Here is a 14,409-nt window from a genome sequence, read left to right as displayed (position 1 = left end):
GCGTAGTACCGGACCACTCAGCACTTGAACCCCAAATTTAGCTGTTCTGGGGGGAACGTTCACCAGAAATAGCTGATGTCCAAGCTCATGACGCGTCAAAATGCGACGCGTGTGAGCTTGGAGATCAGCTATTTCTGACAAAGAGATTTGGTGTAAAAGGAAACGACAGCACACAAGTACAGTTGCAACTCAGGTCTGTTTTACTGTGTATATCGAGGGTTTAAGTGATTAACCTGGTATTCTCCTGGTGTAATCACTGACAGGTTAGATCTGTCAGTGCCAGCAGTACTAGAGGTCCTGGAAGGATATAAAGTCAGCAGTACATGAGGTCCTGGTAGGACATAAAACCAGCAGTACTAGAGGTCCTGGTACTGGTAGGATATAAAACCAGTTGTACTAGAGCAGGGATGGGCAACTGGCGGCCCACACCGTCACTCAATGCGGCCCCAGACCAAAAAAATAAATAAAATAAATAAAAAATCTTAAATCACAAAGAAAAACAAAGTAATCTAAACATATCCGAAATGGTGAACTATTGCCTTCAACTGTTCCAAACATGCAACTTTCCATGAACCATTTTAATTACAACAGTCCACCAGTAGAGCGCGCTCTCGTTTATTTTAATAGAAGCCTTATTAACTATAATTCTAGTGTTCATTTTTGGATATTTTTAAGCCAAGGTTACAGCAATACTCTGAAAGGCATACTCAAGAATGTGAAGTTTTGTTTAGCAGTACAGCTGTAGTAAGCTAGAAGCATTACTAAATGCTAAATAAAAACAAAGTTATAACAAATAATAATAGTTAATATCCCTTATTTATCACATATGTGACTATTATGGGCTTTTTGAGTAATGGGGTACTACTGGCGAGAGTGCCGATAAACAGGGGCGGGCTGGGACCAAAATTCAGCCCTGGCATTTTGGTCCGAACCGGCGCACCGCCCCCGGACCGTTTTGCCAACGGGGGGGGGGGGGGGGGGGGGGGGGGGGTGGCCAGAGTGATTGAGGAAATGTTGTGGCCCTCACCATCTACAAAGTTGCCCACCCCTGTACTAGAGGTACTGTGTCAAAGAAACATTGCCAGGATAGATAAACTAGCTGTCTTGGGAATTTAACTCGTGAGATTTCTGTTCTGGGCTGTCGCCATAGAATCATTATCTAGCCATCAGCCCACAGTGGCCTTGTAAGCCATTTGTATTAATATGTTGTATTTTATAATGCAGTACCATTCAGACATACCATATGTCGCTATCGGTCAGAATTATTTATTTTTTTTCTTCATAAATCAGTGCTATTGAACACCCTTTATGTCTGAGTGTGGGTTTTACAAATATTGAACCATTGAAAAGTATTAAAAACTGCTTAAAGACTAAACCTCCTAAGTCCATTGTATCCTCAAACTGTCGGTCAATGTCAAACCACCTATCTGCTGTTTTTTCCATCATTGATTAGAATGACAAAGTCAGACGGAAAAACATGAATGGTCAAAAACCTCCTAACTCCACTTGAGCTGTATTTGGGTAAAGTGATGATAATATAAGGAAGGACACGTTCAAGTATCTGACTACAATGCATAAAGTCACCACCAACTTTAATGAGGCAGTATTGTGTTCTTAAAACTTTTTTTTCTTTTTTTTTTCCTGAAAAGTTTATATTTTGGACATTTCTGGTTTCTGCCCGACAGCACAGATATACAGTACTCCTGTCAGGACTTGACTGTGACAAACATATTTCCCTGTGTGGTTATGAATATGTAGGGGAAGAAAACTGATTATTTGTATTGATAATTTACAATTTGTATATAAACACAATGAGATTATTCTAATGATGCTTAATCTCTAAATATATTATTTTGTGAATACCAGACTGGTACATTTTTGTATTTAACTGAATAAATTGTACAGTTTGATTGCAAATCACATTTATAGCCTTATACAGTTTCCATACTGTTAGCTGATACATAAAGATGTTCCCTTAATTAAAAAGACTAAAAAGACTAAAAACTGCTGTTTGGACGCCATCTAGTGTCCATCAGCAGACACTACATCTGTCTGAGGATATGGGTGTAAAATGTATTTCAGATTTAAAAAATGTTTTACGTTAGGGGTCTTCAACAGGCCTTTTGTAGACAAATGTATTTACATCAGTGTGTTTATGTAGTTTATCAATGTTTGATAATAATAATAACAGCTAATGTCCCTGCCTTGTTGACATAATTATTTTAGCCTGCTTTATATCATGTTCTTTATGGTAGTTAATAGAAATCATATTGATTTAGAGGGAGGGGAAGCATAATTTCTTAATTCATTTTCAGTAATCCCATCAGCGTCTTTTTTTTCTACCTCTTCTTGGACGTTGTATAAACGTCATACAGACGTCTTTTTTGATGGTGTTTTTGCAACGCAGCTGACTTTAATGAGGTCTGACCATAGAGGTATAATATACAAGTAAGACGCGCGAACGCTGGAAGCGAACGCAGCTCGAAAATATTGTGTATTTACGGACGTGTGTGTGTGTGTGTGTGTGTGTGTGTGTGTGTGTGTGTGTGTGTGTGTGTGTGTGTGTGTGTGTGTGTGTGTGTGTGTGTGTGTGTGTGTGTGTGTGTTTTGACTGTAGCTGCACTCTGGCGCACTCTGTCGGCCGCACCCAGGCAGTGCACTGCACACAGTCAGACGGACACACAAGCCGAGCAGAGTTTCATAGTAGGCTCCACTTGGGTGGAGGCGCCGCGCCTCCTTCCGCGTTCGCAAACATCACAAATCACAATACATGGAAATAGGAGCCAAGGAAAATCAGGCCAGATACATGGATGAAATCTGAGAAAATGTATAGGGCACAATAGCAGAATAAAAATGAATCACAATACATGTAAACTAATAATAACAGGGGCCAGGCAGGAATGAGGCCTAATATGTGGATACAAAAACAACAACACTGAAAAATAATAGGACAATATAGCAATATTAATAGCATAATGCATCCTACTGAATTAGGCATACTGTTGTGAGATGCTTAAATCAAAGAGCAATATTCTGGTGGGAACATTTGCTGAGAATAGCCAATCTTAGACGTACAGTACAAGCTCACAACGTGCCGCACTGCTTTGCACTGTGAGCCTGTAGATCGGCTATTTTTGGCAAAGAGGTTTTGTAGAGCGAAAAAAGAGCATACCAAGTACCGAGCCAAAGGTAGTGGTACACAAGTAGAGGGCTGTCTGAAACACTGATGCAAAACACTGATCAGTGCTGTCAAACAAGTCTATCAAGCTATCTATGAAATCTATGAAAATGTTTAATCTGCAACATCATTTTATGAGGTCCCTGCTTCATCCCTCTCTCTGAGCTAAGGGGTCCCCTGCTGAAAAAAACAGCTTAGACCAGCCTAAGCTGGACCAGCTGGTTTTAGCTGGTCTTGGTGGTTGACCACCTTAAGGTGTGTTTTGGACGTCCAAAACACACCTTAAGCTGGTCTTGGTGGTTGACCAGCTTAAGGTGGTAGGTTTTGCTGGTTTAAACTGGTAGCTGGTTTAAGCTGGTAGCTGGTATTTTTGATGGTTTAGCTGGTTTAAGCTGGTAGCTGGTATTTATGATGGTTTAGCTGGTTTAAGCTGTTAGCTGGTATTTTTGATGGTTTAGCTGGTTTAAGCTGGTAGCTGGTATTTTTGATGGTTTAGCTGGTTTAAGCTGGTAGCTGGTATTTATGATGGTTTAGCTGGTTTAAGCTGGTAGCTGGTATTTATGATGGTTTAGCTGGTAGCTGGTTTAAGCTGGTTTAAGCTGCTATCTGGTATTTATGTGTATTCAGGTGTATTCTGGATATGCAGTGACCAACTTTGCTGGAGAGGATGCATGATCATGGTGAATTTCAGCCAGGTGCCCACAGCACGTGGTATATTTAAAAAACAGTAGCCTACAGTAGCCTATATAAAAGTGAGCAAAATCCACAAAGTCATAAATAATCATGTATCAATTTCATACATAACAATAATTTATTAAACACTTATAAAAAACCCTCAAAAACAACATTTAAATAACAAATAAATGTATAAATAAACACATAAATACATGAACTTCAACCTGAGGAACACACTAACACAACACAGTGTTCAAATGACTGGAAAAGAGTGAGAGAATATGAAAAATCGGACAGATCCGTCTTGATTACATGACTATGGAGATACTGTATACCGATGTGTGTGATGTTTGGAAAACATCTGTAAAGTTGCAGCCAAAAATGTGTCTTGCAAAAATCGGCCTGCTGGTGGCGCTATAAAGCATTACCCCCATATCAACCCCCCCCTACACAGACACACAATTTCTTGTCCTTTCTATTGATGTCCTGGCCATGGTCCATGGCCTTCCTCTTTGTGAGAATGTTCTGCCCCTGCAGCCACCAATGGAAACAGTCTGAAAGAAAACAAACAAGAACCCCCAACAATAAAACAAATATAATTAGCAATATACTGCATGGGGTGAGTTAAATGAATTGTGATGTTTTGAGAAAAACTTAAAGTAACTTAAACTTCACCCATTTTCAACCTTATCTTCATATAACTAACTGATCCTCGCTAATGTTCATTATACAATGGCACCATTTCTGTCTACTCGTTCTGCCACTCATTGGTGGAATGTGGACAGTTCAGAAACCTGCCTACCAGTGACATCACCAATGGAGATTCCAAGCTAATAGAAACTACAGTGTGTCTCTACCTGGAAAGTTTGCATGCAGAAGTAGAAGCCATTGTTCTTGCATTAATAATGAACAAATAAAGTTGTTCTAAATGACCAAACCTGCCTACCGATGATGTCAAAGGTAGGCAGGTTTCTAAACTGTCCACGACCTATCAACGAAACACAGAGTGAGTAGACATAAATGGTGCCATCTTAAAATGTGTATTAGTGAGGACCAATTATATGAAGATGAGTTGAAAATGGGGTGAAGTGTTTTTTTAACCCCGTGTTTCAGTTCAGTTAGAAAACATGCATTTGAATGAAAAAGGTGGGTGGACAGTGGGCAGGCAATAAGTCAGATGGCTACAATGGACAACAACAATTTGGGGGAAAAAGCTACCCCTGCCAAACATGCATGTAGGGCTGCCACTACCAATTATTCTACTTGCGATTATTCTATTGATTACTTTTTTGATCTACAAGCTCACAACACGTCCAACGAGTTGCAAGCTTGTAGATCGGCATTTCTTTCAGCCATAAAATCGATTTTATTACAATAGAGTATTTTCTTTTATGATTGATTAATAAGCTTAATATAATCTCTTTTCCAGAAGGTGACATTCCCGTTTCCCGATCAGTTTTTCATAGCTTCATTTGATTGGCTACAACCAACATCTCCATATGTGTTTCTGGTTGAAACAGTATGCTGCTGAGACAACCAAATGAAGGTATGAAAAACTGAACAGGTAACGCTAACGGGAATTCCACCTTCTGGAAAAGAGAACTACAGTCATGCACAGAGCAGATTGAATTATGAGATCAAGTCATAATGAACCCCCCCACCCCTCAGTAAACATACCTCTTCTGAGTCCTGCGGTCAGGGGGGTTTGGCCTCCCCCTTGCTAGTGGGGCATTCTTTGTAAGGCTCCTGCATGGTCTTCAGGGTTGTTGTCCCCCAAATGGCAACAGCAAGCTCCTTCATGAACAGGGAGTCCTTGGTGTTTGCTGCCACCATCTTCCAGATCTCCTTTTCGAGCCACACACCAGAGCCAATGTGGACCTGAAACAGAAGAAAACAACACATGTTTTAGAAATTAAAAAACATTTTACCATGACATTTCAGACTCATTTTTGACAAAAGCAGGCCCACTTCAAACAGAATTTACTGTAAAGAAATTACATTTTCAAGGACCCCCAAATGTGGACCCATTTAGAAAAGAGTTGGTGCCATGGACCTCCAATAGAGAAGATGTTAATTGTTGGATTACATTTAGTACAGAATTCTACAACTGTCTATACTGTAGGTGGGGAGAGTTGAAGTAATTCTTATACAGTACATTGTCATTGGATTACATTCTAGCTGGTAAAATAGTAGTGAAATTAACCTTTTCCACCCGGCATCCCTATTTTGTTCATGCCATAGGCAAAACTGTTCAAAAATAGTTCAAAAATAGCAAAACATAGCTGATCTACAAGCTCACGATGCATCATGACACGTTGCCTATTTTTGAAATGATAACTGTTTCTTATTTAGCTGGGGACACTGTGGAACCCCACTTTTAAGAACCACTGTCCTACACAGTATGTTTCTTCAATACCTTGTCACCGTTGCCGTCAAACATCCCAGGTGTCGATGCCAAATCGTCTGACTCGGGGGAAGAGGAAACGGAGGAAGTTGCAACTGAAAATGTAGAGAATCATATTTAAGCTCCTTTTGGCAGTATCACAGTACTTATATTGTACACATTGTCACCATTTTCCGTAGAACAGTATCACTGTCTAAACACACCTATGCTGTCACTGGTTTGCTTATCTGCAGCAGGGATGTCAGGCTTTGCTGCAGAGCTATATTGGGGCCCTTCCTCCAGTTTCTGTTTTGCAATCTCTAATTTGTTGCATCTTAAAGCATGAACAGGGTACGGAAAAATAAAAAATAAAAACTGAATTGATGTATGCCTTAGTAGGATACCAGTTTAATAATGAGCCTAGCATCTGTCCACTCCATTTAACATGCTTTCTATATAATGTTTTTTAACATTTGTGGTCAATATCTAAGTAAAAAAGAACATGAGAACAAATAACCAACATATCGATATATACAAAAAGAGAAGAGCAAACTCATGCAACTGTTTCGTTAACATTAGTCATTGCTTACTTAGTTTTAAGATGCTGTAGGTCCAGCTCCAACTCTTTGGCCTTCTTCTGGGTATGACTGTACTTGACATTTCGTCGTGGATAGCTTGGGGAACAACAGCATCTCCACCGTATTCAGACGAGTCAGAGTCTAAAGGTAGTGCAAGTAATATATTTTGGATAAAACAAGATGTTTTTTGTTAGAAAGTTAAAGTGGAATAAAATGTAATTTTATGCAACCTGTATCGTAGAGTATATTAATACAATATAACTTATACAATCTGTATGTTAGAGTATGTTAATACAAATAATACAATATAACTTATATAATTGGGGTGGTTGTATTTAGTCTCCCTGCTCTTCTATTGAGACATTTAGATAGTGTCAAAGGTCATGTCTCACCTAGACACAGGATCTGACATGAATTTTGATCTGATGGTCAAGATTCAATGTATCACCTGAGCAAGCAGGCAGGCTCTATTAGCTCAATGGTAAAAGGTTACAGCACTTGCTCAGGAAACCGGGTTCAAATCCGGGGTAGAAGAGGAAAGTTACATAGTGCAGCTTTAACCCATTAAGACCTGGGGCCGATTCTAAAAATGCTCTCTAAATCCTAAAAGTTTTTTGAACATAAAAGGAAAAAGATTTGAGGTACAAATGTTCACTTTAAAACATATATATTCAAAGATTTTCAAAAATAGCAGATCTACATGCTCATAGCGCGCCACTCGGTGTCGCGCTATGAGCTTGTAGATCTGCTATTTTTGAAGCCAAAGGTCTAGCCAAAGAAATCAAAACAATTACACAGATGCGTTCCTGGTCTAAATGGGTTCAAATTTTGTATGCCCACTTCTTTGTGTCATCACTTCCAATTGTAACTTATTTATCCTGTATCCTGTATGAGTTCTGATTGGTTAAATTTGGTATTCCTGGAAATGCATTTTCGGCTTACTAAAGAGGTGGAGAGTCTGGGAGACCCCTGTTACTGAACAAGCAATGATTACTTTAACATTTAACAAAACAATATCACTTTACCTTCAAACTGTTTTCTTCTCTTTGTGGGAGGGGGGGGGGGGGCATAACACATAATGGTTCTCTCTGGGTTCCTTTTTCTCTTTTAGTAGGGCTGCAAACCATTCATTTTGGCCACTGCAGCCAAAGAAATGTGTAATAATAACACACACACACACACACACACACACACACACACACACACAGACAGACAGACAGACAGACAGACAGACAAGGGAATCATTAATGTTCAGAGTTCACGGGATATTAAAACACTCTGTAGCTTCATCACTGAAAGCGTGTGTCCACACACACACACACACACACACACACACACACACACACACACACACACACACACTCACAGACGTCATATTCTGAATTTAGTTTTGAGCGGCACACAGGCAAGCAGTAGTGGCCTATATTATAAATCATATTGTATATTCCCACTATAATTTATTGTAATTATTGTCATAATCCCTGTATGAAGACAAATTAAATAACTAAACAATGTGTAGAGTTGGGTCATGACATGAGTCACTTGTGAGCAGCCTACGCACTTAATTATCAATACAGTAATAGTAGGCTAAAACGCCTACATAAATAGTATTTCTGTGTGTCAACACTCACCTAAAATGTCCGCCGCTTCTTCTTCTTTCTTTTATCTTCTCTGAAGCCGGTTTATAATTATTTTTGATGAATCCAAAGCAACGCAATTTATCTAACTTTCTATTGAAGTGAGAGCTGCAATTGTGTGAGAGCTGCAGCCTGCAGGCAGCTCGACTCAGACATTCATTCTCCCCGCGCATCGCGAGCGGTCGTGAGCATAGAGTTCAAGGGTCGCGAGCCTGCTGAGACAGTGTTGCCAGATTTTGTGAGAGAAATAAGCAGCCAGGTCTGTGAAAACAATTAAGCCCAAAAGAAGCGACATTTGCACTTTAAACCTATTTGAAAATAGCCGATCTACAAGCTCACAGTGCGTCGCATTTGCAATACATTGTGAGCTTGTAGATCTGCTATTTTCAAAAATAATAAGTGAAATATTTCACTATTATATTTACAAGCAACTTTACAGAAAAACAAGCCCAATGTCACTTATAATAAGCAGATATGGCAACACTGCTCATCTGTAAAAACAGATGTACAAGCTCACAACACGTCAAATTGCGACAAGATGTAGATCTGTAGATCTGTTCATTTTGGTAACCATTGCAAAAAAAAGTGTTATTTAGAATCAAACTAGCATATTATTTGCCAATTGCAAAATTAAGTAAATAAGTTTGGATGAATGTTGTTATTGTTATTATTATTATTGTTATTGTTATTGTTATTGTTATTGTTATTGTTATTGTTATTGTTATTATTATTATTATTAAATATATTATTTATGTCACATCACAAGAAAAGGACAAGAAATGTAAAGTAAAATACAATTCAATACAATACAATACAATACAATACAATACAATACAATACAATAAAATATACTGTATATACTGGGGGGGGGGGCAATTGTAACAGAAGAAAATCTTCACAGTCTAATGGCAGGCATGATGTCTCCCCGGGATCCAAACTAGTTAAAATAGCAGATCTGCAAGCTCACAACGCTTGTAGATCTGCTATTTTCACTGCATGCTTTGTTTTATTAATTGATGGAATTTCTTAGATTTTGTATTTATTCGTTTTTTTATTGATGAAGATTTTAGATTTTTGGGTGGGAAATGTTTTGAAATAATATAGTAATATATTTTTGTAGGAAACAAAAAAAGGGATCTTTCCTCGTGATCTGTACATGACCCACAAATGGGCCCCGATCCACTGTTTTGGGAAACACACACGTGATCTAACCCAGTGGTCCTCAACCCTTTCAGGCCGCGACGTCCCAAAATAATCATATTTGAACTGGGGACCCCCCACCCTTAAAGCACTTAGAATGTAGGAGTTGATGCATTACATTTAGTTTGACTCTATTGTGAAAATAGCAGATCTTCAAGCTCACAACGCCTCGCAAGGAAGGTGTTGTGAGCTTGTAGATCTGCTATTTTCAAAATGTTTTCTTATATTATTATTATTGTTAGACAATTTGGCCAATGTTTGACATTTTTTATAGTATAGTTTGTTGATTACTTTTGATGCAGTAATGGTGGGGTTTTTTTAGGTACTAAAAAGGTCTTAAAGGTCCTTAAATTGTCACTTCACTGTCTTCTGGGGACCACCCCCAAATCACGTGGGGACCCCCCTGGGAGTCCCGATCCACATGTTGAGAACCACTGATCTAACCAAACTTGACCAGCTGCTAAGCTGGTCTTTGCTGGTCTGTCCAGTGTCCAGCCATCTGACCAGCTAAGTCTAGCTGGTAAGCTGGTCTTTGCTGGGCAGTCCACCCATTTGACCAGCAAAGACCAGCTACCAGCTTGGCTTTGCTGGTCAGTCCAGCCAGCCAGCTGGCTGACCAGCAAAGACCAGCAGAATCCAGCTTAGTGACCAGCTAACCAACTACACTGGCAAACCAGCCTGACCAGCCTGACCAGCTTGTCCAGCCTGGTATGCCATCTAAACCAGCTTAAGACCAGCCAAGACCAGCTAATACCAGCTAAAACCATCTAAAACCAGCAACCATCATAAGCTGGTTTGTGCTGTTTTTTTCAGCAGGGTCATTGGACTAAAACACGTTGAAGACCCCTGCATTAAAAGAACATTCCACTCCATTCATTTAAGAAAGTCTGTTTTATCTACTACTCAGTGAGAGGCTGGTGGGGTCCTATAGCCCCACCCATGTCCTCCCCCTCTGCTGTAGCTCCTACAGCTCTGGTTCTCACTGTGTGGTTCCAGGGGATCCCCAAAATATTAGTTAATTAATATAGCATAAATATCAGTTTAACCACTTAAACCCAACATCATACTTAGGCTATTCTACAGGTCCCCATTCTACAAGCTCACAGCACGTCACACAACAAATAATACAGTTTATACACTATTCCCAGTTTCTGTATAGTAGTATGTATATCTGTCTGTCTCTGTAATCATGATTTGTGTGCATGGGGATCTCATCTTAAACAAGCTTAGTGCTTAATGAGACTCCCAGTTTAGTAGAACTAAATAATTCTACTTCCGGCAGGTTTCCGGGTGCTTCAAAACGCCACTGAGCACATTCATTGAAATGATAGCTGGGGGCGGGGCAATCCGCCCTCTAGTTATATTATACCTCTATGTTCATAGATCATGGCTTTTAGATGTGCCAGCCTTATTTTTTAACTCTATGGTGCCAGCCCCTTGAACTTCTTGCCTTGTGATGAACTACTTTGTATTGCTTCGCTTTTGTCAAACAAACATTATTGTCGCTGAAGACCTCAGCATGTGGACTTAATTCCAAGGGTCTTCCTCCAGGGTGTCATTAATGTTAGAATGACCCGTTCACATTAGTACACAGGTTGTTTGTTTGATCTCCCCTCCCCCCGTGCCACACCCTCTATTTGTAAAGTCGGCGTGGCTCCAATGTTCCAATCACCCGCAGCACTCAGCCCCATTACCTCTCACGTGAATAGGAAATGTCCTTATATCTCAGTGTCCAACATGTTATATCAATCAGATACAATAACATGCATAAGTAAATCAGATGTTACATATCAATCAGACATAATAACAACCATAGATCAAACAGATAAATATAATGTGCCTTTGTCACAATACTGTAATTTCGGAGAGTCTAAAAATGAACCCAAATGGGATTTTTGCCTGCGTTTTTCTGGAGGGTCTAATAATTGTGTGTCCTGTATGAGTTGAAAACCGACAGAATAAGGAGGACTACAATGATGATGGATAATGATTTGCTTGTGTTTTCCGGCAGGTCACACCGGCAGGTCACTCAGAGATCCTGACCTTCAGGCCGCCCAGGGATACCAAAGAGACACCACTTTAACGACATACACACACACACACACACACACACACTGTAAATAAATGTAAAGTTCAATTGTCATGAGGCTCAGCTGTTTATTATTTTTCATTGTTTATGTATATTGTATATGTGTCTGTGTGCTGTAGTTGGATTTAAGTGGAAGCAAATGGTCAACACGTATGGGAAATTATTCACAAAGTAATCAAAGAGTGGCAACTTTAATGCATAGACACACAAACTATATTAACAACAATTAAATGCTCCATTCTGATATTTGGCCTCAGTGTGGGAGTAGTACCACTTCTGTTTGACTTTCACTAATTCATTCTGATACCATTATAATTCCCCAAGGGTGTGGTAACCTATGCTGTATAATCACACAAGACAGAGGTGAATGAGAAGTAGGTTTGACACAACAGGGCAGATACATGTGTATCATATTATTAAGCCATCTTTGAATATATATATATATATATATATATATATATATATATATATATATATATATATATATATATATATATATTCAAAGATTTGCACAAATCTTCTCGATTTTTCAAAAATAGCAGATCTACAAGCTTGTATATCTGCCATTTTTGAATAGCCAAGGTGTAAAATAATGCTTTTTAGCTCGAATCAAAAAAATGACAGAGATGGATTCCAGGTCTTAATGGCTTAATATATATATATATTTTTTTGTAACTGAAATCTTAGCTTCTGGGGGTCCCAGGAACAACACATTTTGGGGGGAGATGGGGGGTCTGCGGTCAAATACATATACTGTACATTTTGGGGTCCTTGACATTAAAATGTTTGAAAACCATTGACATAGCATACGTTTTTTTTTTAAACTGTTAGGATTTAGGAGACATTTTGTAGAATCGGAACCTCAGGCCTTAATGGGTTAAGCCAGTGGTCAGATTTTAGTCTTTATTTGAGCCTTTAAGTAGTGCTGAGGTTAGATAGACTGTTTAACAACCTATTGACAGTCAGTAAGAACACTTGTCTTCAATAGAATGCATGTGAGGGTATAAATGTGTTAGTCCTGTTCCCTTTTGATAAGAGCTCGTGCCCGTGTGTGTTGACTGAATAAGCATACTGAGCCACGTTGCTCTCCATTTCCTTGTGCCCATACACACCTTAAAGCGATCCCTACGCTACAATGGACGGTACATGTGCCTCAAACGACAGCGGAGGATATTCACGCCTCAAGTGGCTTCTATTGCTTATGTACCTGACAGTTAATCGGTGGCACACGTAACTAACTCAGGCTTTTGGTGTTGCTGTGCCTGTGCTCAGATTACAAAGTGCTCTGGAATCATCCTAAAAAGTCTATAAATAACCTAACCTAAAGATCAGGAAACTCAATCAGCCACCTACCCATCACCTACAAGAAAAGTAATATACTGTTTACTTTTGAAAAAAGAGAGAAAAATTTAGGCAAGAAAACAGACCCTGAACGTGCATTTGCAGTTGAGCGGAACTCATTATTGTGGTGACTTGTAATGGTCGCTGAGGATGATCTCATGTTCAGTATGGTTTTATAAATCACAAATATAATAGAATGATGGAAGCATTTATGTTAAGAAACGCCCTGGCATCAGTCAGGCCGAGCTGGGTTAGTTTTAAAATGAATATTTTCAGACCACCAGACAGTCTTTATAGTAGAAGCGAAACTGAGTGAATGACAGACTACAGGTACCTGGGGTGTGTGTGTTGGGGCGAGGGCATAAAAATAGGATTCAGTCAACTGCAACATTGAATGAACTACTGAGATGATACACACTTCAAATACTTTTAAATACTAAGTTAAATGTGAGAATGAAATAGGCCTTTCACTTTATGGAGGCATTGTGTTCATTGTGTGTATCTGACCATGTAGGCCTACAGGTGGGAACAGTTCTCACAGAGGAACAAGACGGAGAACCCGACAATGATGAAGATGAAAGTGATAACGGTGATTTGTACACTACATCCTAATATATTTAACCACATTAAAACTGCTGTGGGGAAAATATGAATCCCAAAACCTTCACAGATAGGCGGTACCCTGAAATAGGCCTTTCACTTTATGGAGGCATTGTGTTCATTGTGTGTATCTGACCATGTAGGCCTACAGGTGGGAACAGTTCTCATAGAGGAACAAGACGGAGAACCCGACAATGATGAAAATGAAAGTGATAACGGTGATTTGTACACTACATCCTAATATATTTAACCACATTAAAACTGCTGTGGGGAAAATATGAATCCCAAAACCTTCACAGATAGGAGGTACCCTGTGCAAGCTCACGTGTTGTGATGTATTGTGAGCTTGTGGATAGATTATTTTCACTATTTGCTGTATTACATTACATTACAGTCATTTAGCAGACGCTTTTATCCAAAGCGACTTACAATAAGTGCATTCAACATAGGTAGGGAACGAAAACTACTAATCACCAGAAGTCTTAAGTGCATTTTCTGCAAAAACAAGCAACCAAGAGTATACCTAGCGCTAAGGTAAAAGTGCATTATATCAGCTACCTATTTCCTTAAACAGATGAGACAACAATAGCAAAATCAAATGAGCAGGAGCTAAAACAAATAAGTGTATTGACTAAACAAGATCCAATAAAACAGTACAACAATAACACAAGCGTTCGTACAACTAGTTAACAGCAAGTAGGCCAGGCAGAGAGGATGGGTAGTGTTTC

At 39.3% G+C, this 14,409-nt stretch overlaps 1 protein-coding gene across 1 annotated transcript; it reads right to left on the bottom strand.

The window, feature by feature from the left end:
• Window positions 1–3,727: 3,727 nt before the first annotated feature.
• LOC308079152 (uncharacterized protein) lies at window positions 3,728–8,583 on the bottom strand. The gene is made up of 6 exons (XM_080420531.1): window positions 8,446–8,583; window positions 7,840–7,953; window positions 6,827–6,955; window positions 6,270–6,352; window positions 5,531–5,731; window positions 3,728–4,407 (listed from the first exon to the last, which is right to left on the bottom strand). Exons 2-5 carry the CDS (start codon window positions 7,889–7,891, stop codon window positions 5,549–5,551), a joined length of 447 nt encoding a protein of 148 aa, XP_080276657.1. The 5' UTR covers window positions 7,892–7,953; window positions 8,446–8,583; the 3' UTR covers window positions 3,728–4,407; window positions 5,531–5,548.
• Between the last annotated feature and the right edge of the window lie 5,826 nt (window positions 8,584–14,409).

Source organism: Gymnoscopelus braueri (assembly GCF_963280865.1).
Source record: "Gymnoscopelus braueri genome assembly, chromosome: 23".
Taxonomy (NCBI): domain Eukaryota; kingdom Metazoa; phylum Chordata; class Actinopteri; order Myctophiformes; family Myctophidae; genus Gymnoscopelus; species Gymnoscopelus braueri.
This window is presented reverse-complemented; position numbering and strand designations above follow the sequence as displayed.

Coding starts and splice junctions, on each gene's coding strand:
- LOC308079152 (XM_080420531.1), bottom strand. CDS start 7,891: ATGTGTTATGCCCCCCCCCCCCCTCCCACAAAGAGAAGAAAACAGTTT. Junction 6,956..7,839: donor GAGAAGAAAACAGTTTGAAG/GTAAAGTGATAT, acceptor CACTACCTTTAG/ACTCTGACTCGTCTGAATAC. Junction 5,732..6,269: donor TTGACGGCAACGGTGACAAG/GTATTGAAGAAA, acceptor CTTCTGTTTCAG/GTCCACATTGGCTCTGGTGT.